The sequence below is a fragment of the Chelon labrosus genome, assembly GCF_963514085.1.
Source record: "Chelon labrosus genome assembly, chromosome: 22".
Lineage (NCBI taxonomy): Eukaryota > Metazoa > Chordata > Actinopteri > Mugiliformes > Mugilidae > Chelon > Chelon labrosus.
Genome location: NC_140355.1, coordinates 20102467 through 20129610, shown reverse-complemented (window position 1 = coordinate 20129610; position 27144 = coordinate 20102467). Strand labels below are relative to the sequence as shown.

The 27144-nt window shown below is 42.1% G+C and overlaps 1 protein-coding gene across 1 annotated transcript; it reads right to left on the bottom strand.

Moving 5' to 3' along the window:
- Nucleotides 1-4599: 4599 nt before the first annotated feature.
- Nucleotides 4600-26190, bottom strand: pik3r1 (phosphoinositide-3-kinase, regulatory subunit 1 (alpha)). The gene is made up of 15 exons (XM_084571764.1): nucleotides 25921-26190; nucleotides 24362-24943; nucleotides 15197-15289; nucleotides 14961-15035; nucleotides 14651-14782; nucleotides 13825-14026; nucleotides 13413-13495; nucleotides 8808-9009; nucleotides 8535-8715; nucleotides 8320-8445; nucleotides 8094-8236; nucleotides 7836-8012; nucleotides 7658-7732; nucleotides 7396-7566; nucleotides 4600-7107 (listed from the first exon to the last, which is right to left on the bottom strand). The coding sequence occupies exons 2-15, from the start codon at nucleotides 24699-24701 to the stop codon at nucleotides 6918-6920; spliced, it is 2190 nt and encodes a 729-aa protein (XP_084427890.1). The 5' UTR covers nucleotides 24702-24943; nucleotides 25921-26190; the 3' UTR covers nucleotides 4600-6917.
- Between the last annotated feature and the right edge of the window lie 954 nt (nucleotides 26191-27144).

The window sequence follows — 27144 nt, the reverse complement described above, 5'->3', positions numbered from 1 at the left end:
CTTTGTGCGTCACTCCATGTTCCAGATTTAATGCAGTTTCTGTTTGGCTTGTCTTCCAAATGATCAGTCGGTGAACAGGTTTCCTGGAACGTGTTGGTGTCCAAAAAAAAGAAAAAAGAAAAAAGAATTTCAAACAGTTGTGATTGTATCTTATCTGTTTGACAATGGAGATCTTTGTGTTTTGGGTTTGAACGCCACGTGGCTGGAACATCAATGCAAAGCGACTAAGATTATTTAGATCATATCAATGGACACATACAGTATATATATATAAAAAAATAAATAAATCATGATGAGCTTTTCTCTTTGCTCGCTGCCTTTAAATGAGTCACACCATAGTGGCCGTAAAGAGATATGAATCATTTTGTGGATGGTATAAAGAATAAAATATATGTCACTGTCAAGACGAGCTCGTTAATGCCATGTATGGAGGTCGATTGATGGACTCTGGTCCCTAATTGCTTGCCTGAGATCTCTTTCTGAGAGTTGCCCATCAATGCTTCAGATATATCTGCTAATGTTTAACAGGGTGCTGTGCAACGCCGCAGCCTCTGCTCTCTCTATCAGGGTTTTCTAAAGATAAGCCGTCTGAACCCGTTGCCTTATCTTCAAACCTCATCCTTTATTGCTCTGTAACCGGTGTGGCTTCATTTCAGCTTGCGAATCTGACCCAAAAGAGTGGAAGAAGATTTCCTCTTGTTTGAGAACAAAGGAAATGTAAATTTACTGTAATTCTTAGCATATGACTTGTTGTGGCCGGAACACGTTAAGAAGAAAAAGAGCAGCAGTTCACTGTAACTGTAGAAGGAGGAAGGCCTCTCTATGCTGAATAACTATCCTTTATTATTCATCAACCCACTGCCCTTAAGTAAACTTTAAGCAAGGCAGTGACATTCGTTGCAGATTGTGACTATTAACTGCTCATGTGGGAGTAATTTAACATCACCCCCCCCCCCCATGATGCAACGCTACAATAGTCTGTAATAATAGCACACGAACAAAAAGACCACTCGCATCTGAGCATAACATACGTCACCTCGTTTGTATTTATATGTTTATATATTTATGGCAGTCTGTGCGTCTGTTTATTGATCTGAAATGTGACTCATTTCAGCTCCGAGTGAGTCGAGAGCAGGCGGGGCTTACTTGTGACCCTTGAGCATTTTTCCCCCCCTCTTACACAACTTGTGTTGCTTCACGTCGTCAATGGACAGTTGCAAAGCATGCACAACTACGCCGGTTTAGCTTGGCAGTTTGTTGTTGAATTTAATTACGAATCTAGAGTCTTACCTCTTAGACGTACATGATGCAGTATGTTGCGGCAGGGAAAGACGAAAAAAAATAGAAATAGAATTCAAGGTGAGATAAAAAAAAAAGCCAATATAAAAGTATAATATATTAAAAGCACAAGAAATATGTGTAGTACCAAGCGTTAAGTGAATGAAACTAGTGCTGAATTAGTAAATAGCATGAATTTCAATAGCTGTATTGCTCTTAAGAAAATTAAAACAAGATAAATGAGTGAAATATCAGAAATATACAGCATGTGTATTGCAAAAAATGGTATTTTGAGATGCTTACGAGGTTTTCAGGACAAAGTTTCAATGTGAAAAACTTTTAAAACACTAAACCGTCTCCTTAATGAAGGTTCTTTTATTCAGCATTAGTTTAAAACAACTCTTGATTCAACCATATTGTCATTTTGTAGTGCTGTTGACCTATATTGTGTTGTACCGACACATGTTTCTATTATTTTAACAACCCCGCTTTAGTCAGTGGGCTCGGCCAAACTATAGAAAGGCTGTCACCACAATCTATATCACCCAAAATGATCACGGCGCCTTTCACCTTCTAACATGAGCGCACGTTTCAACGTTTAGTACGATATAAAATAAGTATGCCAAGCAATCATTTATCTTTGTTTAGTGTTTCTGTGGTGACCTGCAGTAAAACAAAGCTGTAGCATCCATCTGGCAGTTTCCACTATCGATTAAACATTTGATTGATTAAAAAAAACAGTTGGAAAAATGACTTAAAAATAAAAATCAACCACAACGAACGAAATAGTTGATCCCAATACTGCTGTACCTTACTGTATTATAGATAATTGACCTATGTTAGGTTTCATTTTTCAGTAAAAATAAATAAATAAATAAAAAACCTTTATGGTCAACAGAGAACAGAAAAAAAGGGAAGTAGAGTTAATGACATTTTCAAAACCAAACTTAATGACTTCTACATAACATGATGAGGAAATGACTGCAGATATTAATGGAATTAAATGGGGTAGTCATTTAAAGTCACTGGTAAACACGTTGCCTGTATCTAAATTTAAATTTTTAGTTTGCAATTTTAGTTTGCAGTCGTTTTGAGGCCATGTTTTTGACGTCTATGGTGCATGTTGAGCTGTCGTCTGAGTTCCCCAAGCTTTCACTAACATCACGTAACTAATCTCCATCAAGTTAGTTAGTTATACTTTTTCTTTTTCTGTGCAGCATTGGCTCTGATTGGTTGTAGGACTATTGTGTAGATGTATTCTCTTGTATCGGCTGCCGTTGGAGAAGCGAGCTGTCTAGAGTCCACTGTGTTGTAAAAGATATTGGCAGCAAAATAACTTTTAAAGGACGAACAGTTAACAGCAGTTGAGGCATTTATTGCTTAATGTCACTAACTTCGTCGCTCTGGTTGGTTGCTGGACTTTCCAGCTGTGCCAGGAGGTATACTTATCTTTGTATCAGTTGACCCATAATGAAAGCCCAAATGCCAGACTGCCCCTTCTGATAAGAGCCGAGTCTGGTAACCACTTTGCATGTTGGTAACAGAGAAACAGGGTTACAGCATGAGACGCAACATGACATACGTGCACTGCAACGCTGCAACTTGTCTTGACAGCACTGTTGTGCGAGCAGGAGTGGTGTTCAGTATTCTGATGCTTTGTGGCTTTAACACACCAAGACGTCTGTGGCCCTAGTTTTTGTGTTGTGTCTCGCATCGTTGGCACCAGTCAGACCCTTGTTGGCGGCTTTTTTGCCTAATTTGTGGTGAGAAACTTCACCCTGATTCAGCTCAGTGAAGCAGTGTTAAAAAACGACTTGCCAAGAGGGCAAGTAGAGGACACTCTGGTACGCAAATATTTTGTCAACGCCATGGCCATCTGCAATGAATAAATTGTAGACTAACTCTCATCAGCACAGCTCAGGAGAGACCAGCTATGTACGACGGTTTGTTGCTCTTCCTAGCTAGTCCTTGTTTTTCCAGTTTCCCCCTTTTTAAAAGACAAATACAAGACCACCGCCACTGGCTGGTATCGAGAGTTACTTCCTCTCAGTCAACGTTTTTGTGCTAGTTGGCCGTTGGCTGTAGTCGTTGCTTTAAATGCAAAGCCGCTGTCGGTTGATACGTATTTAATGTCCGCTTGTTGTGTGCGTACAAATATTTAATCAGAATTGCATGTTAAAGTTAATTAGTGGGCTGCTCAGCATTATCACTAAAATTTAAAAGACTAACCAATCAGAGTAGTGTTGGTGTTATTTTAAAAAAATAGTTGTAGTTTTGCACATTATTCATGCAATTGTTTTACTGTACCTGCAGTGTAGAATATGATTTGATGCAAAACAGCCTTCAAAAATGAATAAATGCATAAAAACAGTACCATTTCCACTATAAATGCAACTTTTAATTAAATAAAGTGGATTAAATGTGCTAAAATTTTCCTGCTAAAATGGAAAATCCCCAGTATTTCTGTAACTTTCCGCGAACAACAGAGACGTGTTGGTGGACAAAATCTGATCAGCAAAAAATTTCCCGAGCCAACGCTGTGCTCTATTTTAGTTATGCATGTTACCAGGGATGACATTCTGTTCTGGTTTTGTTGCGCGTCTGGTATGACAGTCATGTCCACCGAGTGTGTACCTTTCAAACATGAAACAGGTGTCGCAACACAAGGCGAAAGGCTTCGGCTGTCTGTCAAAAAAAAAAAAAAAAAAAAAAACTGGTTTGTACACCGCTGCAAACCACCATAGCAAAACTTGTGCAGTCATCCAAATCTGAGAGGCAGGAAGGACATCTAGAAGATTCTTAGTTGTGTGGGTTTATTCCATGCTCACCTGCTAACATGCTGATTTACCATGTTTCGTTAGCATGCTAATATTTGCCAATTAGCCCATGAGGATGTCATTTGTGTTGCAAGTATTTGCTCATAAAACAAACTGTCAGACAAAGTAAATGTGACCCTGATCGTGGATGAACTTAACTCTGTGAACTTAAACCTGGGGGAACTATAAATAAAATTAATAATTGATAAATAATTTAATCATTTTTCAGACAAGAAAACCAAATTTCAGTGTAATTGTTTGATGCTTTTCTTGACCATACAATAGTAAACTGACAATATTTAGATTTTATGGCTGTTGAATATAACAAGTAAATACAAAGATGTCACCTAATAGCCTAACCTGACATCATATGGGAAGCAAGTGTTAACTAAAAGATAATTAAGTAAGCACAGATATTAGTTTTCATCTTCTTTAGACCTTAAATGTCTGTATTGTAACATTTAACATTCAATTAATTAACAAAAAGACTAAAAAGAGACATATATTTCTTAAAAAGAAGTGTTTTATTTCAGTTTTAACGAAGCCCAATACAGATTTGAAGCAAAACTGGGGGAACACTGGCAAATCTCAATCCAATCATCAATGTTTGGGACACCAACAAAATAGCTTCAAATAATAATAATAAAAAAAAAGGACACCTAAAATAATCATACAACCCAGAGTTGGGGCAAAGAAAGTAATGGTGCATGTTGTCCAAGAACTATATTTTTTTTTTAAAAAAAGGGAAATTTGACAATAAGAAACAAAAACGATCATGCCAGCGGCTGTTGGGGAGGTAAATAAAATCATACTTCTAGTAAAATAAACGTCAAATATTAGAAGTGATGCATCGACGACACCTGCTTTGAAAGAACCAATAAGAATAAATGACATCTAAAACACTTTAAACTCAGCTGTGTGTACCGTAGTTTGCGTAAGAAGTTACACCTCAGGGAGATAATATGCAAGGAAACTAAAATATTAAGTGACTTTTTCCAAGAGTAGAATTTGCGGCAAAAGTAAGGTCAAATCTGACACGCCAATGGAAATTCTGGACGATTACTTTTTTTTTGTTAATGTTTTTACAACTAATTTGTTACACACATGACAACAGCTTAAAGTAAGAGCTGTGTGTTCACATCAAGGGGGTTTGGGATTGCTAAACGTATTATTAATAGCAGATAGTTTGTCAGCAGTTCTGGTGGTCTGACACGATTAAAATATTATTAACCACTGGGTTTACACATGTACCAGTCAATTGAATTATGGTCAAAGCTTAAGATGGGGAGAGAAAATGTAGTAGGCAATTCTTCTGTCCTCTGAAATATGAAATTACTGACTATCTGAAATGAGTCGCTCCACCCCTGTAAACACAGTGATTTTCTGATACAGAAAAATACTAAGTGTACAATGTATATTGGTCTTTAATAACAATATCCATCCGTTGAAAACACCAGTCTGCTCTGATATATTCTCATATGGGAACATATATATATTTTATAACAAAATAAATCTATACTGTTGTTTTCGTGGTGATGGTTGCCAGGGGTCGTACAGTCCCATCAGCCCGATCCGACCTTTCTCTGTCCGTGTCGACAAAGAACTGCATGTATGCTTAGCTCTGTCAGAAAATAGTGACTGAAGCAGCTCAAATACTCACAAGGCTCTGCCTGAGAAGAACATTAGTTTGAAGCAACAAAAAGACTAATAAAATACTTTTCCATCTTTATACCAGCTGTTTAAGTAATTCATAATAAAGTGTATGTTTCTATTATCTTTAAAAATCATAAGCATTTTTCTGTATCTTGGCATTTTGACACAAAATATCCTCTCTTGGATATTTACACAGGAAAAGATACTTTTCAAGCAATAAAAACAAGCTTATATTGTGGGTTGCAACAGAATAGAACAACTCTGAAGTAGTAATGGAGAAAGAATTGCATAGCAGATCAGCATACAACTAAACAGGAACTGATCCTTTTTGGTATGGTGCACTTTTTGATTCATGACTTCTGCACATTTTCACATATATGTACATGAAATAAGTCCATTCATAGTTTCTCCTGCGCACAGTTTTAAGATTTATCTCTGCTCCATAATGCTCAACAGTGAGAAGGCAGGATAGTAGACGTCTTGTCCTCTCCACTCTTCTGATAAAAAGTCCATAGGAGTTTTTTTTTTTCTCTCTCAAAAAGAAAATTAAAATTTGTTTTAAAAAAAGTGCCATTTTGCTACATTTATCAGCTGATCCATGGTCTGCTACCGAACAGTTAACACAAACGACATTTTGGTCACATGGACGATAGCCACACTCGCTCATAGCCACATACAAAGAAACACACGCACACAGATGACGTAAAGGAAAAAACAAAAGTGGAAAGAAAAAAAAAAAACACAGAAGTTGTGGCCGGTGAGTACAGTTTCCTTTTTTTTTTCTTTTCAAAGAGTTCATCTGTTGCGATTAGACATTCCGGCTGGTAAAGCTTTGAAAAAAGAACAAGCACCGTAAGGAAAAAGGCCTCAAAATGTCCTCCGCTCGGGGAGTCCAGCAGTTTTCCCCGCTTGATTCTGTGCTCCCACAAGAAAAGCAAAGAGAGATAATCTACATTCAGACTCGCCTCAGGCTTGTGGTCAGGCAAAGTCACTGAAATGTTTCAGGCTTTATTGCATCTTTTCCTCCGATTTCAAGTCTGAGTTAGGCCGTCCGGGCCTCGTCGTCCTAATCACGGAGTCCAGAACACGTCTCCAGCTGTCTCCCACGAGGCCTTTAAAATCGTTTTTTTTTGTTTTTGTGTGTCCGTGCGTGTTAATACATCCGGGTTCTCACCGTCTCTGCTGAGCATAAACAGGGTACGCTAGCGTCACATTCAGAGAGTCATTGTGCTGGACCAAAGACGTGTGCTGGTAGTGAAGTACGAGTTCTTTTAACGAGCTGTACAGGTTGTACGGCTCGGCGAAGCCATAACCTGAGGGGGTCTTGTTGATGACGCAGTGCTTCACCTCACCGTCCACACTGGAAACAGTAAAAGAGAAAAAAACAACGGTTATAGCCTGTTCTGAGTCGGCAGGAAATCAACGTGCTCGTTTGCAGGTCTTTAAACAAGAGTCTGGTGCAAGAAATAACATTGAAGGTAAGTTTTTTTTCTTGCTTGAAATGGTTTCCAAAGTTTTATTTTTTTATTTTCTTAGCTGCACTTGAACTAAAGCAACAAAGAGAGGGAACTGTGTGCCAAAAAGAAGCTTGAGGATTGCTCTCTCTTTTTCACAAAACAAATATTTGTAATGTCTGACAGATACGTACACAACGCTGCAGGCGTAGCATCCTGCTTTGCTGCTGTCCCGAACCAGGAATGTTCCGTCTCTCTTTCCCTGGAGGAGAGCCTCCGCCTGTAGTCGATTAATGTTGCCCAGCTTCCACGACCGCTCGTTGTGATGAGGAAGGTCTTCGTCGTCGTCCACCATAGAATATTGACTGAAAACAAAAAGAGGCAAAGTGTGAGTGGTGAGGCGAATCATTTCTGTCGGCTGCCTTGTTGGTTTTACATTAAGGGAGGGGAACTTACTCTTCTGTGTTCTCGTTCTTGATTTTCAGCCACTCGTTGAGCTTCTTCTGTCTGACTCCCTTCTGGGTCAACCACCTGACAAAAAAAGGAAATGCATTAGGACATCAGAAACTAGGCCACATCCATTTTTGGTGTCATTTCAGAACCAGCGAGCTACTTTTGTTTGTGCTGTACTTACATGAGATACTGGTCTCTGGTCTTGCGGAGCTGGATGAGGTCGGGCTTGATGCTGTTCATCCTCTTGTCGATCTCCCTGTAGTCCGCCGCCTGTTTCTTTAGATCTTCCTCCAGCCGGCGCTTGCTGTCCACAATTTCGCTAATCCTCGATTTCAACTTCTCGTAGTTGCCCATGATCCTGGAAGCAAAGACGGGAGAGGAGTGAGCTTTGGACACGCTCAAACGTTTCATTATCGACTCGGCGCGGTTCATTTCTTACCTCTGGATCTCTTTGTCGTTGCCTTCTCTCCTGAACTTCTCGATGTACTCTTTGCTGTACCGCTCTTGTGTTTGACATTGCTCCTCGAATATCTTTATAGTTTCATTAAACGCCTCTATCGCTGTACGTTTCATTTGGATTTCCTGCAAGCAGAAGTGCAGTATTAGTATCAGAAACACTGCAGTATTACCCCTTGATAATTGTTTCGACTGTCGGTGGAACTCACTTGTGAAGTTCTGGTGTATTCTTCGTAAAGGCGGTCGTACTCCATGTTCTTCTCTTGGTACTGCTCATGGTACTCGCAGAGCTTCCTTCCCACAGCTTCGATGTTGTCTTCTTTCACCACCTGATCCTGGAGATGCCAAAAAAAAAAAGAAGAAGTTGCAGTTAAATTGCTTAAAACATTTTAAACGTGCTGCTTTGCACTGTTTTTAATGTTACCTGCTGGTGTTTGGAGACGGGATACAGCAGCTTGACGTCAAGCTTAGGATTGTACTGAGCCAGTGACTCATTGCGATAGTGGTTGATGAGCTCAACAACGGAGCTGAAGGTCAGCGGGTCCGAGAAGCCGTACTTCCCGTCCCGATGGAATATCTTAATAAGCTTGTTGTTTCCTCCTTTTCTGTATATGAAAATAAAAAAAAAAACAGTTAAGCCAACTTCTAAAAAATTAAATAAGACATTTTTCAGCGTGAGGAAATGATTTCGGCTCACCTCAGAGTCAGAGTGTAGTCCCCGTGCATTTTCGTGGAGGCGTCTCGCACCAGGAACGTACCGTCCGCAGTGTCCCTCAGTTTCTCATTGACCTCCTCCCTTGAGATGTCGCCCCAGTACCATTCGGCGTCTTGCAGAGCCATGTTGTTGTTCATACCGTTGTTAATCACAGATGCGGGCTTGGGTGGCTTCGGAGGTAGAGCTGCAGTGACAGAAAGGTACACAAGGTAAATAAATGCACTGCAATGCGATGCGATTGGAGCACGTTAAGATTTATTAGAGCCTGGATTGAATACTCTGATGTGTCCAACAGAAAATACATCCAAGATACCACATCTGACCTTCACTATTGACTTCATTTAATTATTTAAAGGAAAAAAAGACAGTCGCTCTGTGGCTCTTCCCCTTTTCCAGTGATTTAACGGGCAAAAAAATAAAAAAAGGCTGCCATTCTCCAACAGAGAAGGCGGCAACGACGAGGCAGTGGGAGGAGGAATGAAGCGTGAGTCAGGGAGAATGAATTTCATTCAAGAAAAAGAGCCATCTATAAATATTCCTAGCTGCAAATACAGTGGTTGAGCCTTTTTAAATATATATATATATATCAATTTTCATGCAGAAAAAAATAAACATGTCACAGACAGGATTACGGATTTCTAATCTAAGAGAGAAAATGCATTTTACAAGAAAATAGGGCACGGACGGAAACCTCATTCGGCTCAAGATAAATTCCCCTTTCTGCAAACAGGAAATAATGAGCTTTGATGCATTTAGAAGCAGCACATTTAATGAAAAGGTTCTTCAATCTGCAGTGGCTGTATCACAAGCTGACAGTTTCACCGTGAGGCTAGCGGCGGCGGCGGCGGCGGCAGAGCTAAGGAGGGCTATTTTTAACCCACAAATCTGCACTGCCTTTGTTCACAGCCACTGCGTTAACACCACGTCTGCTGCAACGGACCTTTGCAGAAGTTAAACGAAAAAATTATAAAACAGAGGCACTGCTAGACAGCTACAAACTGAAACCTGGTGCAAAATGCTCAAATACTGCCTTCTAATTCTTCCACACAGGGCAACATTTCATCAGAAATCTCCAATTCCTAAAATCCTCTCGTCTTCAAAATGAAGCCTTAAAAAAAACACGTCCACAAACACAGACACACATTTAGAGATAGTCTTTTCTAAAGAGGGACAATAAATAATTTCCTTTTAACCAACCTAAACACCCTTTTTTGGAAAACCATTAAGGGCAGCCTGCTCAGTAACGTGTTACATCACTCACCACAGCCAATAGCACGGGGGGTCTGTCACCAAGCACTCCTGCATCTTTCATTTCCTGAGAGCGATGAGGTCATTCTAAAAGACCGTTAACCTTTTCACTTCTTTAAAACCGCGAGCTAAACGGATCACAGTGTTCTCTCTGCAGCAGTCCAGCAACACACCCTAGCACGCATCCGTTTTTTAAAAGCAAATGTGCAGCATCTCGCCTCCAGCAGAGCAGGGGGTAAAACGACCGGCAGCCTGTTCCATGCTTCCCCTCCGTCATCATCCCTCTCTCTCTCTCTCTGTTCAGCTCGGTCCACTCGTTCCCCTGCAGGTTTGCTCGGCCCCTCCTCTCCTCTCTCTTTGCTCCTGTCGTGTTAAGCCCAGCCCACTGCTGCTGCTGCTGCTGGCGCTCAGACAAAGCCTGCTCTGCTGCAGCAGCACGTACGCAGCAGCTAAATTATAATGCCTGGCCCCCGGTCAGTGGCACCCAAGCGCTCCAAAATACGCCTGTAATCCCACAGCATGACACTCGCCGTGACAGAGATAGCTCCCTTGATTTCCTGAGTGAAATTAAAATAGACGCAGTTCTCGGTAAGGTATAAGGATTCTGGTGAAACGCAGTCCTCCCCGGTTCAACCAAGGAACTCTAAATGCTTATCTTGACAAGTCATTCCAAACTGTGAATGAACACACACGGCTTTAATTAAACATTCTTAATCTTGATTTGTAACTATAAACTACATTGTTTTGTGAATGTATTCAGGCCTCTTTGAACTGTCTGTCTTCACCTAAAGCTTTACTTTTCTTAGTGTGAGTTATGTGCAGTCTGCAGGAAAGGATCGTAACTATACAGCATGAGCAGCAGCCCGGGGCAAGTTTTGCAGGCAGCTATGACAAGGAGGCTTAAACTAAACAATAAATAAATAAAAAATCTTGAAGCTGTGGTATTTGTGTCTTATTCCTACCTATGTGGCCCCTCTTCCTTTTAACCTGCAGCAAAGAAGCAGTAGAAACACACAATTCTAGTTTAAAAATAAAATAAATAAACAAATAAGATGCAGAACGTCAGACTTACGTTGCAAGTTGTGCATTTTTTGGTGAATCGACAATCTCTCCTTTGAAACTTCTCGTTTATCCTCAAAGAGCAAGTTAAATCCAACAGAGTAACTTTCAAGTCCTCCGGCAACGCTCCATTTCATAGTTCAGGCCACTCAGAAGTATATAGATGTGGCTTTCTTTCTTTCTTTCTTTTTTTTAAAAAAAGAATTAAAAAAAAATCTCAAAAGACTTTATGTGCTTCTTAATGAAATCCAGGTAATCCACACAGCGTGAGGCAGGTGCAACATGCGACTGTCTGGCTGACTGACTGACTGACTGACTGCTCAGTTCCTGCTGTGAGTGTGGTAAAGGGCTGAGCCTCCTCCTCCTCCTCCTCCTCCCTCCTCTCTCGCTCTCTCTTTCCCTTTCTGATCTGCTCACGTGGTGGCAGATAGTTAATGATTAGCGGTAACAGCTCCGGTGTCGGTGCAGCCTGTTCTGAAAAGCAGCCACTTGTGCCAGCCCGTGTGTGTCTCTCTCTCTCTCTGGTCACTCCTTCTTTTCTCTGTTTGTAAAGGAGGAGGCGGCCGTGGGGCTGGTTCGGTCTTATGATTAACTCGCAAAGTTTCAAATATTTGCTGAGCCGAGCACTTTGAGGCAGTGGGAGGACATGTGGATATCCACGCGGAGGGAGGAGAAGGAGGAGAGCGGCCCTAGAAACTGGAAGCAGCCCTCGGTTAACAAGAAGCGCTCTGTGGAGCGGGCCGACTTTCCAGCCAACCAAATCTAAGTGGGCCTTTTGTCGCTTACTTAAAATAGGCACGCAGTAACTGGGAGGGGGGGCACGCAGACGTCCATGCACAGACTCACGCACTGGTCATTCACAGAAACACATTCTGTACATGTGGGGCTACTATTTCTAGTCTCTTCTTCTCCTATTATTTGCAGTTTGGCACACCTGACTGGGTCTTGTGTCTATTAGGAGTGTTACGGTAGATGCATTTGTCCCAGAACGTTTGATTCACAACACTCAGCTTGGTGTGAAATAGGTTTGGTAGCGGTAAGCCAAACAGTTTAGGCTAAAGAGTCTATTTACGTCTACACACATGTGAATCCCAGAACAAAAACACTTTAGTTGTTGTCCGTAAGTTTTAGCATTACATTTAAATCCACCTTCCAACAGCTTTACTCGTTAACTCATCTTTCTACCAATTGTTTTTCAAGAAACAAGTCCTCAGAAATACTGCTTTATCTTGTGTATTCGTTAAAGTTCAATTATGAATATGCTGCATTTGTCATTTGAGAGATATAACTTTAACAAGAGGCACTTTGAAGGTTTAGAAAATAGAAAAAGGTTATGCATTTGTATCATTGTTGTGCATCCCAGGACTCCTAATGTTGTGTACGTATCTCTGTATGTGCAAATTAAAAATAAAAGCATTTCAGGGTTTGTGTCTCTGTGTCTGCCCTATCACCTATCCATCCATCCATCTATCCAGTCCACTGGCAAAGTGCTTCTGCAGGTGCAAATTACTGACAGCTGAGAGCAGCCCCATGCACAGGAACATTATAAATAGCCTTAACAGGTAATAAAATGTTTAAACAGCCTCAGTCAGTCCCAGGCCTCTGGGCCAGCCAGCCAGCCAACGACTGTGCTTTTAACTAGCACTGTAAAAACACAACTGTCCCACGCAAACGCTCGTCTGCAGTCTCACTCCTGCAGACGAGCTTTCAGGCTGCGACTGGAGGGGCCATGAAAACCGGCTTTGTGCAATACTGTGATTAAACTATTGCAATCAATATGTGTAATCTACTCAATCTGCTTTCTGTTAAATCCAGAAACGAAACAAAAATCTGCAAGTTCAGAATCAAAATGTCTTCCTCCACTGACCTAATTCAAACTGTGCCCGTTTCTACAACAAAGACAATCAGGAAATCTGAATTTAAAAACGCCTGTTTACTGAGCGGTACCATGAAACAGTGCTATCTCGCTTGCTAGCTCTGCAGTGATGGTGGTTCAGGGTTTCCTGTGGTCTTCTACAACTGCTCTAGTTAGTCTCAGTACTGCTTTTTAGGCTATAAATAGCTCAGGTCTCAGTTTGTGTTGTGAGCGATTGTATGTCCCCGAAGAACATACGTTCACTTTGTGCATCCAGGACACACAAATCCTTTCCAGCTTTCCAACCACAACAACAACAACAACAACAGCATCGGCAAACCATAACAGTATTTCAGCCATTTTAAGTGCTGCTTTGAGCGTTAAATAAAACAATGTGTAACTTGGCGAATGAAAAGGTTAACTACCTGGAGCAGCTTGACTTTCACTCCATTCGCTGGTCACCAGAACCTCAATGATCTTGATGTGAGCATCCAGACTGGGTTCACAGCTGGAAAAGGAGATTGAAGAAGCCATGTTAAATGAAGTGTGTATTTAAGATGAACATCTGAACGTCATTTTCTCTGCTACAGCGGCTACACTGCGATCAATCTGATGGCAATTCAGGCTTAGCTACTTTAATTGTGCTGCACAGCTGGTAAGCAGAAAAGCTCCAACCTATATCCGTGTACAGCTAAAACCCAGAGATCCGCCTGAATGCGTGTGTCTGCATGTGTGCATGGCTGAGAGTCTGCAGTGTTGCATGACTGAGCCTGCACACTCATCTGTCTGCTGCCCGAGTGTCTGTGTATCTCTCACAAACCAGACTTCAACACCCACCTGGTGGCCTGCTGTCTGAAAAGCACAGAGCTGAAGATCTCGCCCAGGGACCTGGCGCTGAGCAGGTTCTTGGAGCTGTTGTGGCACACTCTAGCGAAATGCCTTAGCAGACAGTGGAGAGTTAGCCAGTACTGAGGAGGCAGGCTCGGGGTGCTGGCAATGCGGCGTAGCAGCTGGGCGCATTCCTCAGGATTCACCACCTCTGTTGAAAAAGACGAGAAGAACGGCCAAGGGGTCAGTCAAGACAGCTGTGGGAAAAAAAAAAGGTGAACCTGCACCGAGGCCTTCTTCAGTCGATGCGCAGCAAAAAAATGAAAGCTTGTTCTTTCAACAATGAAGAGATGGAAAAAGTCGTCATGTGCAGTTAGTCTCAAAAACCACAGTGAGATTGTGTGGTTGACAATGAGCGTAAGGTACACTAGCAGGTGATTGGCTGCTCAGAGATGCTAGAGATAAACTTTCAGGCTTGTTTTAGTTCCTATTAACCACAGATATCCTGTTTCTGGCCATGTGACAGCAAGAGAATGCAGCACTCTACAGAACAGTGTGTGGAGTGAGATTTTTTTTTTTTTTTTTTTTCAAGCTCACAACTGACAGTAGGACAAAATGTGAAAGTGATAAAACGCACTTAATATTTTCTTTATGCAAATGTATGTACCTAAAGAGGCTAAAAATAGGTATGTTCTTTGAGGGCGCTGACAAATCTCGTGGTTTTGGGTTCAAAGTACTCGATGTTCAGCAGCAGGGTACACTACGTCAACGCTTCTGTTTTCAGGCAAAGCGTAAAGTAAACAGATGAATCTGTGTCGGACGAGTTTGCTCTAACCTTTGGCAGTGTGGACCGTCTGAGCATATATCGCCGTGTGGATGACGGGTTGAGGAAGATCCTGCAGATATCTACGCAGACCATCGCACAGAACTGGAAGTTCCAGCTGCTCCAGCTCTGCTGCAGCAGGATCTGAAGCACAAAGTTGCACGGAGACACATACTTGAAATAATTCTGTACGCTGAAATATTTCATTTAGAACCACGTAAGTCAGCTCTCTTACATCATGCTTTATTTCACCCTCCTATTTCCTCTTCTCATGCACTCAGTAGACAATTAACCACTGTCTACTTTACCAAAAACAACTTACCACTTTCAAAATACTGTCTGACTTCAAGTCCAGCCCCCGCAGTAAATGTCCGGTATAAAGTGGGGTTATCCAGACCTGCAGACGAAGAAACGAATCACAAGTCAATATAATATAAACTGATTTAAAAGTCCACTTTCGTGGTTCCGCGTCACCGGTCACATGAGCACCGTCGTACGTGAACAGGTGGAACAGGTGTAGGATCACGTCAAGGTGAAGTGTATTCAGACGGAGCTCACCTTTCTTCTCGATGGCCTCCAGCAGTCTGGCCAGAATGGGTGGAGCGGTCTCTGGAAGGGAAAACTGCTCCGTCAGGTCCAGCAGACTGAAGCCTGGAAGAGACGACGACAAACTGTCAACAGAGGTCATTTTTAAAGATGTGAAAATTGGCTTCCCGCTCGTTGATTGGACCAACGCTTCTCTTTGTGAATACCACTGGTAGTTTATCTACTTCTGAAGCGTTTGAGTTATACTGCATTAATGCATCAAGTGTAACACTAACCTAAATTAAAGAGGTAGACGCATTCCTTCAATGGATAACTGAATTAAGGTAGAATTAACTCTAAAAACAGAAGCAGTGCGAGAGGAAATACTGTTTTTACACATACGTACTACATCATGAAAATACAGAAGAGCTTTGTTTGAATGGCAGATGAATTCAGATGAAGAAGAGAATCTGTGGTCGCGTTCTTCTGGCTGTTTTGAAAACAGATTTGCTCTGACTGGGTTTATTTTGTAAATGTGAACCATACAAAAAAATGAAACTGTGTGCTGGTCAAATAAATCTAATCCCCTGGTGGGTACGTTCGTGTGACATTAAAATCACGACTCCTGCAAAGTTTAACTTACAAACTACTCACAACTTCAAAAGGGAGTCGACCAAAGAGCTGCCGTCAAAAGCAAAAAGGCGAGTGTTTACAACAGACCGATTCAAGAACAGGAGGTGCCGAGCACTAAAGTTGGGGTTTGGTGGACCAGGGAACTAAGCAAATATCCTGTGATATGAGGTAAGCCAGGTCTGAGTTTTAAAACTCAGCTTTCCTTTAGAACTTTGCACCCAGGTGTGGACATGAAAGGACGAAGGAGTTGGCAGGGATTTTATTTGGATTTGCGAAGGCATATTTTGAAAAGCCACTTTTCTGAAAGACTCAACTGTTCCAACACCAAGTCTGCACTTTCAAAATGCTGAAAAACCATGAATGGAACCCTTTCTCGTAACCGTATTTTTCTTTCGTTCTACCCTAAAATGATTACTTCTGTTCCTTTTTTTTAATCTGGCATTAAATGGACAACTACTGATCTCACTTGTGCATGCATGCAAGTCATTACCAAGGCACTACCCTCTCCTCCACTAAAGAGGGTTCAATCAGGCAAATAATGAACCACTTCATCCAGATCCACATCCTCCTGCCAAGCGCAGCGCTGAGGCTGGCATGTTGCGTGTGAAGAAACTGGATTACCAAAGTCCTCCCGACCACAGAACACACAAAACTCCATGTAGGACAACTGGTCATCTGGAAGACATTATTGGAACTGCAAACCAGGAAGGGGGGGGTTTTCTCAGAAGCGATGAGAGATGGAGCACCAAAGTTTCCCTAAATAGAGATCGAGACACGCAGTGCTGCCATCGCACACCTTGGAAGTGTAACCTTTCTCCCAGACAAGATATCTAACACGGTTGTCCTTCGGCAGCCAAGCTTTTTCTGAGAAACTCAATTCACAACCTGAAGTTAAATTTAAACCCTCAACTCACCCACTCGCACAAAGGTAATATCTGAAAGACGTGGCATCTACTAAATATAACAAATCAGTGTAAGAGTTTATAAGAAGTAGAATGAAGGTGGTTTACTAATACAAGAATCTGCTCGGCTGTCTCTAACAGCTTGGTGATAACCCCTAAAAAAGCCTCATTTACTGTATCCATGGGCGACCCAAGAGCCGGCTGGAGATAGAGTTGCTTCTTGGTACTGTCAACGACGTGACAGTTTCAGCTCCGATTGGAATTGTATCAAGTAGCAGACGAAACATGGCAGAAGTCCCTCCGAGATATCAGAGAGGATGTCTGAGATGCCTTGGCGCGGGATCTAACGAGCAACGTGGCCCCCGCCGGCCACGGGCTTGTAACCACGGAAACACATCTGAAGATTTCTTTCTGGCAAAATCTCGATGGCTCTTACTGTAGATGCTGCTGCTGATTGCACCACACCTTTTTTACCGTTTGCCGGTGGCACATAGATGGATTTTGAGCAGATTTCGCTTCGTACTGTTGAACTTCAATCAGAAACAACTCGCTCTCAAATAGTAAATATAATCAATACCAGAAGAATAACAAATACACGCTTGTGGGTTTCACTACTGTAACAACACAAAAAGCACTGCAGTTGTTTTTTGCTATGTTTGGAACAGCTGAGGGGGCTGCACATCACGAGACTTGTCTTCAAATCAAATTTTCAACGGAGGTCGGTTTCTGCGGTGACTTGGGCAAGGAGCGTGAGGAGACAGGGGCCCCCCTTGGACTTGCCTCTACAAGTCTGCGTGTTTGGCAGACCTCACGATATCCCAAAAGGCCTCAGCCCGGGTCGGTAGTCAGTTAAGACAACCGCAGATCGAGGAAGTCAACGCAGCTGCCACCGGTGCTGCTGTGGCTTGTATAAGAATGGTGGGGGTGAAGGGGGGCAGTCTCCACGGCTCAAACGGTATGTCTGAACCGAGCGAACTGCAGACTGTGGGCAGGACAGGGCAGGGGCACCACGGACATGCTAAAGATAGCATACACTTTGGATAAATTTAGAGTTTCTGCTCAAGTAACCAGCATTTTCAGGTTACACCTTTTTTTTTTCTATCGTCTGAGAAATGTCTAGCTGAGACAACAGTAAAAATCACATTATAGGGTACATATTTTACTAGAGAAACCGTCTGCACTGTATAATTTACGACCAAGAGCTATTTTAGCCTTAGTCAATGCCAGCTATACAAAAAAAAGAGATTTTCTATTAACATATTTCTACAGGGGGGGCAGCAACTGCAAGTCAATGAATGATGCAGCCCTGAGCTCAAGTTAGAAAAAAAAGGGCAGGCAATGTCTCCTCCTGCAGGGTGGACGACGCAGTGCAAAGACAGAGCAGCAGCCAATGAGGAGACTGTTGCTACAGCCTGACAATTAACCCTATGAGGAGCAGACTGTCAATGAATCACACAACCCCACGCGGATTTAAAAAAAACACAAAAAACTGAAACGTTTCCTGATGTGCAATTAACTGCAAAGGGCATCGCTCTTGCAAACACCGAAGCCTCTTTAAATCAAATTAAAATGGAGCTTTGGGAGAGATAAGTGGCTGGAGATCAACTGTAATGTCTGAGATAGTGTCTGAGATAGTGGGAATGTCACTTTTCGAATGAAGACGCGCTCTATTCAGTGTTGGCTACAGCTTTTAAACCTGCTCTGAATAAAATCATATAACATTTACAGCTCAAAACACACCCATCCTTGTTATTATATATATATATGCACAACACAAACCTACTTCTGGCATGAAATGCTCTGATGCATGACGACATGTGACGACCATTACAACGCAATCCAAGCCCAAGTTTAACGTGCTTGGGCCTTTGTTTTTAAGCAGATTCGAGCGCCGAGTGGTGCAGAAGTGGTGCATATCACGATGGTTGTTAAACCACAACGGTTTATAGATAAGTAAACTGCAAAATGTCGAGTCCTGCGCTGATTGGCTTCCTCTGCCGAGCAGTCCGTGCACGGTAAAACGTGCAAAAAGAGCACTAAGGTGAAGAAATATATGCAGATTTTAATATGCACTCATTTGCCAGTTCATTAGGTACACTATTGAACATGAACGCAGCTTTATGAAGCTACAATATTCAGCATTTGCGTAAAAAGCTGCTGATTTGACCGTCTTCATTGTGCTGTTGTACTTTGACAACCTCCGTTTTGGTCATTTTAGCTAAATAACATAAATAATTTAGTGTTTAATTCAATCTTAGTCCAACAGCTTCACAAACTACATCCCACAGAATGAAAATATAGTTAAAGTACAACTCTTCTGACGCTGTTTCAGCTTCAGTGTATATAACTGACCAGCGTTGGCATTCATACCAGTGTGTATGTAAGTAATGTAATGGCGTTATCTTGATCATAGTATTATGTAACGCCACACCTCCATCGCACATAGCTGACAAACACACACAGGACTCCCCCCACCCCCTCCCTCTCTCTTAATAAATCACATATTTGAAATACCTTTTCTGGCCCCTTCAACGTCTCCTTTCCCTCTAATCTCACCTTTGCCTTATTGTGCTGCTTCTTCAAGTCTATCCCTGTGCCTTAACCTCTCTCTCTCTCTCTTAATCCTGTCAGCAGACATGCCCTGACTACACTAAAGAAGATTTGCCAATTCAGACTTCGGTCTCTGCACACAATCAAATAATCAAACAGTTTACACACTCCTTTAATGCACATGATTCCACACAAGTCTTATTGGATTTATACACTAATGTGGTTTGGAGAAGAAAAAAAATCTTGAAGGTTCTTGTTGTGATTTTCTTAGAAAATGCCAGAGGGATAAATTTAAAAGAAACGTCAGGGTAGGGATGGGTCGTTATGTCTCTTATCTTGCAATTTTTCTCTTTTATCCTGGGAGACTCGTGGGTTTAATCAGATTACAGTTATTTTTAAGCGAGGTTTGAAGTTAGCCAAACTGGTCCGACGATGCCGTGAGAGTTTTTTTCCAACCTTCTCAGGATCCAGCTTCGTAAAAATGTGATTCTTTGCTTCCCGAGGCCTTTCGGAGCCGCTTTCTGACGTCACGTAAACTGTTTATAAAACAGCTTTTCATTTTATTTTGACAGAACAACGTAAAAGAGAAAGATGACTCTGTGTTATCATATTTGTGCCGGAGAGGCGACCGCTAAGTGCAATAAACAATCACCTGCGAGCTAAAACAAGATGACGCACATTTAATGAACACCCCGCTGGGACACCACAGCCCGGCGTCGGAAACTATGACGAGCCAAAAATATATTTAAATCCAGCTTGAGTCTGACGTTGGGAGGCAGCGGATTTGACGTCCACTCTCTCCACCGCCGCCGACCAAAGCTAATGTCTAGCAACGGTCTCATCTTTAATAATATTCTACAAATAAATAGTACCAGAGGCTTGTACGACGCGTTGACGGTGTAGAACGGCAATCACCGGGGTGCCATTCAGCAACCATTTATTGTCCCGTTGCATTGTGCGGCGAGTTACTGCAATCAGCACTTAGCACAATACTGATTCATCACAAAGCTACAAATCAGTCCACCGTGCAGTCTGTGCGCACCCCTCCAACCAAAGAAGCGCCAACACATTCCTGGTCCCAGCTGCCTCCAGTCCCACAGAGGAACACTGCGTCAGAGCGAACTATAAACTTTATTCTGCTGCTAACTTGGGGCGGATTTATTGATCTGTACTTTCTAGAGGAAAGAAGAAGAAGAAAAAAAAAAACACGCCCACATATACACCAAATTTAAAGTCAGTGCATGCATAAGTTGAAGAGAAAGTTGAACTCTTCATAGAAAGAAAAAAAAGTTGACAGCACTGACAGAAAGTGTTCGGTACAGCAGATGTCAGCCTGAGTGCTAAAGAGGCCCAGAGAAGGAGAGCGGCATTATCTCAATCTCCAGCTATGCAGAGTACTCTCCCCTGAAACTGTCTCCTTTTTCTTCCAGTAGCTCTTTTCACTGTCTCACATACAAAGAAAACTGCACAAATATACAACTAGTCCAGTCTTGCTAGGTATAAAATCCACATTTTTGTATTAATCACTAACTTTTAAGCTTTTAAATACTGTGATTAGCTGAAATATTACATTTTTTTTTTTTACTGGTAGTGTACTGCAATGACAAAAACAAACTGATGAGGCACGGGAAAGCAAGTTTAAAAAAAACACTAGACGTGTGCCCTGGCATGAAATATATCCCCAAACAAGACTGAGCACGTCTATAGGCTGAACCCTGTGAAAGCACGCAGAGCGACAACCAGTTATTCGCACTTTTATCTCGAACATTTGTGGGAATGTACTGGCTGCTGGAAGATAAAGAGCCATAATAATAAAAAAATTAAAAAAAAGAGAAGAACATTGGGAACTCAAAAACACCGCTACCCGGTTATTTGCGGGGCTCCTAAAACGCACGATTTAGATTCAGCTAATGATAAAAGAAAAGGCAGAATGTACTTTTTTTTTTTTTTTTTCGTCTTCTGCGTTTCCGTACGAGATCTAAAAATGGAGCTACGAGTTGAAGTCATTCTGTGGGTTTCCTTCTGCTTTGGCGGGCTCAAACACATGTAGATTCTCTCAACTGAGGGGCCCAGTCAAGGAGCAACACTTTAATGTTTATTAAAAAAAAAAAAAAAAAAAAAAAAAAGGGCTGAAAGCTGGAATGAGGCGGAATAGTTTCCCAGCCCAGCCCCTCTTCTCTTTCACTCGATCCTTCTCCACATCTGCTGCACTCATGTACACCCCCCCCCCCACCCTCCCTCCCTCGGTGGCTCAGGGAAGGAGAGGCCCCCTTCTCCAAGCCTCTTTTCTCCACCTCTTTTCCCTGACTGTAGGAGCTATCAAAACATTAAAAAAAAAAAAAAAAGGAGTAGGAGGAAGGGAGCTAGATCCCTCGGTGGTGGGCAATAAATCACAAACACTCTGGGAGCAACAAGACCCTCTTCAAAGCCCCCTTGAGCATGCAAGTTCCTCCCGAGGCCCCCACCTACCCCAGCCCCTCTTGCCAAGCCCCATGCCCTGATCCTTTTGCACACTATCCCTCACCCCGGCCCTCTAGCTTGCACAGGGGCTGTCTCTCTCTCTCTCTCTGCTTTACCCACAACCTCAGGGCCCCTTCTCCCCCCGTGTCTCCCACAACCCAGGACACAGAGACTTTTCTTCTCCCCGGTGCTACATTCACACTCGCTCCAGCCTCGGCGCTGCTGCCACTCAACCACGACGCAGCCATTCAACGGCATGCCCTCCGTCCTCCGCCCTCCACCCCCACTCCCTCCCGTTTCATACAGCTCCTCGCTCGCCCTGCAAAACCACAGCAAAGAATTTCACAATCGCACCACAAAAGGCAGAAACTAGGATCTTGGCAACTTACAGCTGCTCTTTAGGTGCGCAGAAAAGCTTTAAATGCACGTTCACGCAAGCCGCAGCCTCTAAAAAAGACGCATGTTTTAAAGTGTAGTTCATAGCTGCGGCCCCGGACACCGACTCCCGTTTCAAAGGGTCACTGTGGATCGCAAACATCTCCAGGTTAACAAACAACACGGGCGAAAACATACATCTTACTTTACTTGTCCAATTTCCTTTAGCAAATATGCAAGCTTTACACATATTAAATGGTAGATTTCTTGTATTTTGGTGGTTGTGCACAAAAAACAACGGGAATAGAGTTTGCGTACTTTGGTCTAAACTCGGGATGCACGAAAATTTTCGGCCGAAAATTTATCGCAGAAACAACACGGCTTAAACAGGATGTTGTGATGATGGAAGCAGCAACCGCAGCAATTTTCTGAAAAACCGAAAATGCACTTTTGGGCCATTTTTCGGCTGAAAGTTTTCAGTGCATCCTTAGTCCAAACAGCATCTTAACGGCCCTTAAACTGGATTTATTTACATTGTCGTATTATGGGCAAGAGTGGAAATAGATGGGGGCAAAAGGAGATGTTGAATTTGAACGCTTACAAAGGGCTGCCATAATGACAAACTGTATTATTGCTCAGCCCGCTAGGTAACAAACTACTAAAAGGTAAAATAAGTAGGAACCGGTTTGTACGAGCCATCATAAAAGCATATTATTCTGATATGCAAGGCTGTAATATATGCAAGAGGAAGGAATGGTTGTGCTCTTTTAAAAGGGTACGCCAAGCACGCCAACTTCCTGCTAGCTAACAAACAAGGATGAGAATCAAGAAATGGTTACGTCTGAGAGGCGGTTCTGAAATATACAATCCATTGTAAATGAATTCCTCTGAGCTCATCACATTTTTTTCTGACAAATGTCAAACTTGTTCACTGCAGGAAACTACAGACTAAAAATGAATGGAGAAGAGGAAGTAACAAATCCAATGTTTTATTGCATTACGGGAAGATCATTAGCGTGGAAGTTGTAATGGCTGTAAAATTATCTTTTAGAGCCCTGGGCTTGATTTTAATAACATGTTGTAGACTGGAAATAGACGGGGACAAATTAGACACTGAAGTCATACTCTTGTGAATGAAAGCCAAGTTTGCAAACTGTAATGTTGACTAGCCTGCTAGCTAACAGGCTGCATCAAATAAATAAGTAAGAAACGGGAGTCCAGAAACAATTCCAGTTGTAAACGAGCTCCAATTTGGTCGTTCCAGCGTAACTGTATACCTCAGAGCTTATAGCAGTTCCTTTTATCTGTGGCAGCATATTTTTTTCTGACAAAGCTGTCAAACGTATAGACCGCAGGAAACTGGCACCAAAAAAAAAGAAAAAGAAAAGAAGAAGTCGGGGCGGTGAGGAAGAGAAGATCCAACAACGGGTGGCTTCATTTCAAAAAGAAAATAGTTTTTAAATATCTGATCTGATCTTTTCAAGAGTGGAAACACACCAGCATCTTTCTACACAACAGTGGATTAACCTTTGAGAAGGTTTCACTGCTTTGTAAAAATCTATTGCACAAATATCGTCTCATTTCATCGCTTTTAGATGACGGTTCAACCCTTGTATTCATAAAACTGCTGCATTGTCGCTGAAAACCGTTGTTAACCTACTCGCCCCCCACCCGCACAGAAAATTGATCAGGAATCAATAAGAGAATCGATACAGAAACACACCAATAGGCAGAACTGATAATGGTACTGCCAGCAATAAAATCTTATCAAACCCCTTCCCTAAACAAGTTATATTTTTATACGTTTTGATGAAGCTAGCTTATACGTTCCCTCCCCGTTTCCCCAGTGGACAAAAAAAGCAATTAGCCTTAATTACCAGTATATAGTGATCTAAGCATCTTTCTCAACACTGAGAAGGGAATTATATCCCCTTAAGTTGCGGTTTGGGGAGAAAAACAGATGATAGCCACTGGGAACATATGGCTTGCACAAGATGCGGTGGTGTACGATACCCTGAATACACACCAGTGCCATTGTCCTCTGGGACTGAGGCTTGGTTCACATTCAGTGCAGCTGTACAGCAGTGGGCAGACCTACTTGGGATCAAGAACCGTTCTGCAAAATCAGCATCTTCCTCGTACTTTACGATTGCCAGATTTGTGAGATGCTGTTTAATTAGTCATCAATCAAGACGTCAGTGGACAAGAACGAGGAACATATATTACCACCTGTCTGCAAATTGAACACCAGGAAGTTTAAACTGAAAGTTAAACTCACCTTGTTCTGAGTCAGAGTCTGTCTCAGTCTTGGAGGAGCCTGGAGCGACAGGTAGAGGCCTGACGGGCCTTGGCTTGGGTGTCGGGGGAGAGATCCATTTCCTCCCCATGTACTCGACATATGTCCCAGGGAAGTCCCCTTTTTCCTGAGTGGTTTCATTAAAGCCTGGTAGCCAGCCAATTTCATCCGGCCGCTGTTCCAGTCCGTCAGTGTACCCCACCAGAGCCACCAGAGCCCCTTTGCTTACCAGCAGTATGTCCCCCACATGCAGATCAATGTCCTCCTCCCTCTCCTTCTTGTAGTCATAAAGCGCTCTGTACTGATATCCTTCGGCGCTCATTTTGGTTTATCGAAGACGGCCCACGTTACTTTTCAGGTTTCTCTGATTATGCGTCTAGTCCAGGTACTCATTTGCTGCCTCGAATACGTTTTTTTACTGGGACAACAACATCTAGCTCGTCTTCATTCTTTCACAGTTCCTGTCTCTTACGAACGATTTGCGGCTGTTTTCGTGCGTCGCCCCGCAGTACGTACCCATCAGTAAATGGCCTGCAGCTGTGATCTTGAGAATGCTATCCAGACCTGTAAGATGAGAGGAGAAGGGCGGGGTGAGGGGGTGGCACTTATATCACTGATAATTACTGTATATGTTGCATAAAAAAGAACAACTTGCAGAAAAGCACTTGTTGACTTTAAGCTGACTTTAAGGGTATTAGCAGGGTTTAAACTTGTAGCACAAGGTAACATGATACTGCACGCTTTTACTCAGTTATATACATGCATACTGATGGATTTGCAGGTTAGCCATGCTATGCTACAAGCCAAATCAATGCTTTTACTTCAGTTAAAGTCATTATTAACACTTTTATTTAACATTTAATAGTTTATTGCACTACTAAACTACTCTATGAGAGATCATTATCAGCTGGCAGAAAAAATATCTATCATTAAAGTTAATTATTTATAATTATTATGCAAAATTTTACACTTTTTGTGTACATTTCAGTTAAATATTAGCATAATTAATAACTAATAGATTAACATCGCTGTCAGTGTTATACACATGTTTATATATATATATACAAATTGTAACTTCATTAGGTTGTAAACGTGGTTTGAGGAAACATTTTGGAAAACTATTCTGCTCAAGAATTTAGATGCAACTTTAAAAAGAAAAACGAAGAAGAAGAAGAACAAATGTTAGCCAAGTAAGCTAGCTAGCTGGCTAACACCAGCTTGCTAATATTACTGTTTTAATTAGCTGTCTGCTAGTAACGGTTCGAGTTGACTAGATATGTAAAATAAAATAAAATAACCGAAGTCAACTTAAAAGTCTGAGTTAGCTTTGTTAAATTAAAGTTAGCATAGCAGACGAAGAAGAAGAAGATGGTTTCGAAGTTTAAGCAAGCGTTTAAACTAGCTTAAGTTTAACATAACTAGCTTCAGGAGCTACCCGACAAACTGGTTGGGATTTAAAGTTCTTATTAAATGAGTGGAGCTGAAGTGGAGTCAACGTTTGCTAGCAGGGTTAGCATGATTAGCGAGCTCGGACAACTCACGTATGGAGTGTGCACGTATCCACAGGAGAATCCATCGACTCCTCTTCCCTGCACACTTAAAACGCTCCCACTTCGCTGGTTAAACTTCAAAGCTGCGACGAGCTTTTCGTTTAAAAAGAAAAAGAAAAAGCCCCGACCCTAAACAGACCCCGTACCGGCGCGGTTAAAGGCAAAAAAAACAAAAACAAAAAGTCCTCCGCTCGAGTTTAAATCCGATTTAACGAGAAGTACACGGTGTTACAGCTTGTCGACATAACGGCACCGTCTCCCCGTCCCGAACAAATGTTCCCTTCAACGTCGCCTCTGCGGCCAACAAGGGGGCAAGACAAAGCTCGGCCGCTCATTGGCCGGCATGGCCGTCAATCATCGAGCGCACCAATCACGTCTCCGCTAGGAGCGACACGCCTCCTTCCATGCCCATTGCACGCAACATGAAGCACCTATGGAAATTACATAACTTCTGCACGCAATCCTATATGTTCAACAGTTATGTTTCAGTTATGAGCTGCATTGTCATCCAAAATAATGTAAAAGTTTACATTAAACCTTTAAGACCTCTACTTAGTGGATAAAATAACACAAACTACTCTTAAATATGCTTAATTCCTTTGTTTTCCACTCTATTCTTCAAGATAAAGTTGGTACATTACATTATTTATTAGTAAAAAGCAAGCATAAAAGATAACAATGTGTGCAACTGCATTTAAAGAAACACTATGAAGTGCACTTAAGCATCTTTCAGGTGTATTAAAATGTAAAAACCTCTATTTAGTGGATAAAATAACTAAAACTAATCTTAAATATACTTAATTTCTGTGTTTTCTGCTCTGTTTTTCAAGATAAAGTTTGTATATTCCATTACTTATTAAGAAAAACAAGCACCAGAGACAACAATGTGTGCAGCCCTGTTTGAAGAAACAGCTACAAGTGCACGTAAGCTGGTTTCTGGTGGACTTTTCATCCAGTAAACCATTACATATCCTCAGTAGCTATGAAAAGTACCAAAATCTCACAGAGTCACCATCTGAGGCACATGACTGTGAATGTGGGTGGCCTAATTATGGCAGGGGAAGAGGGCTGGCTTGGAGAAATCCCCTGTCAAGTATAAACCCATACTGTCCCGGCTGTGCTAAAAGAGGCCGTAAGCAGCTTTGTGCGAGGGTAAGGCCCCTTTAAAAGCTCCACAGTCACACAGGCATCGCCAGCCGTCACCACTGAGAAAAG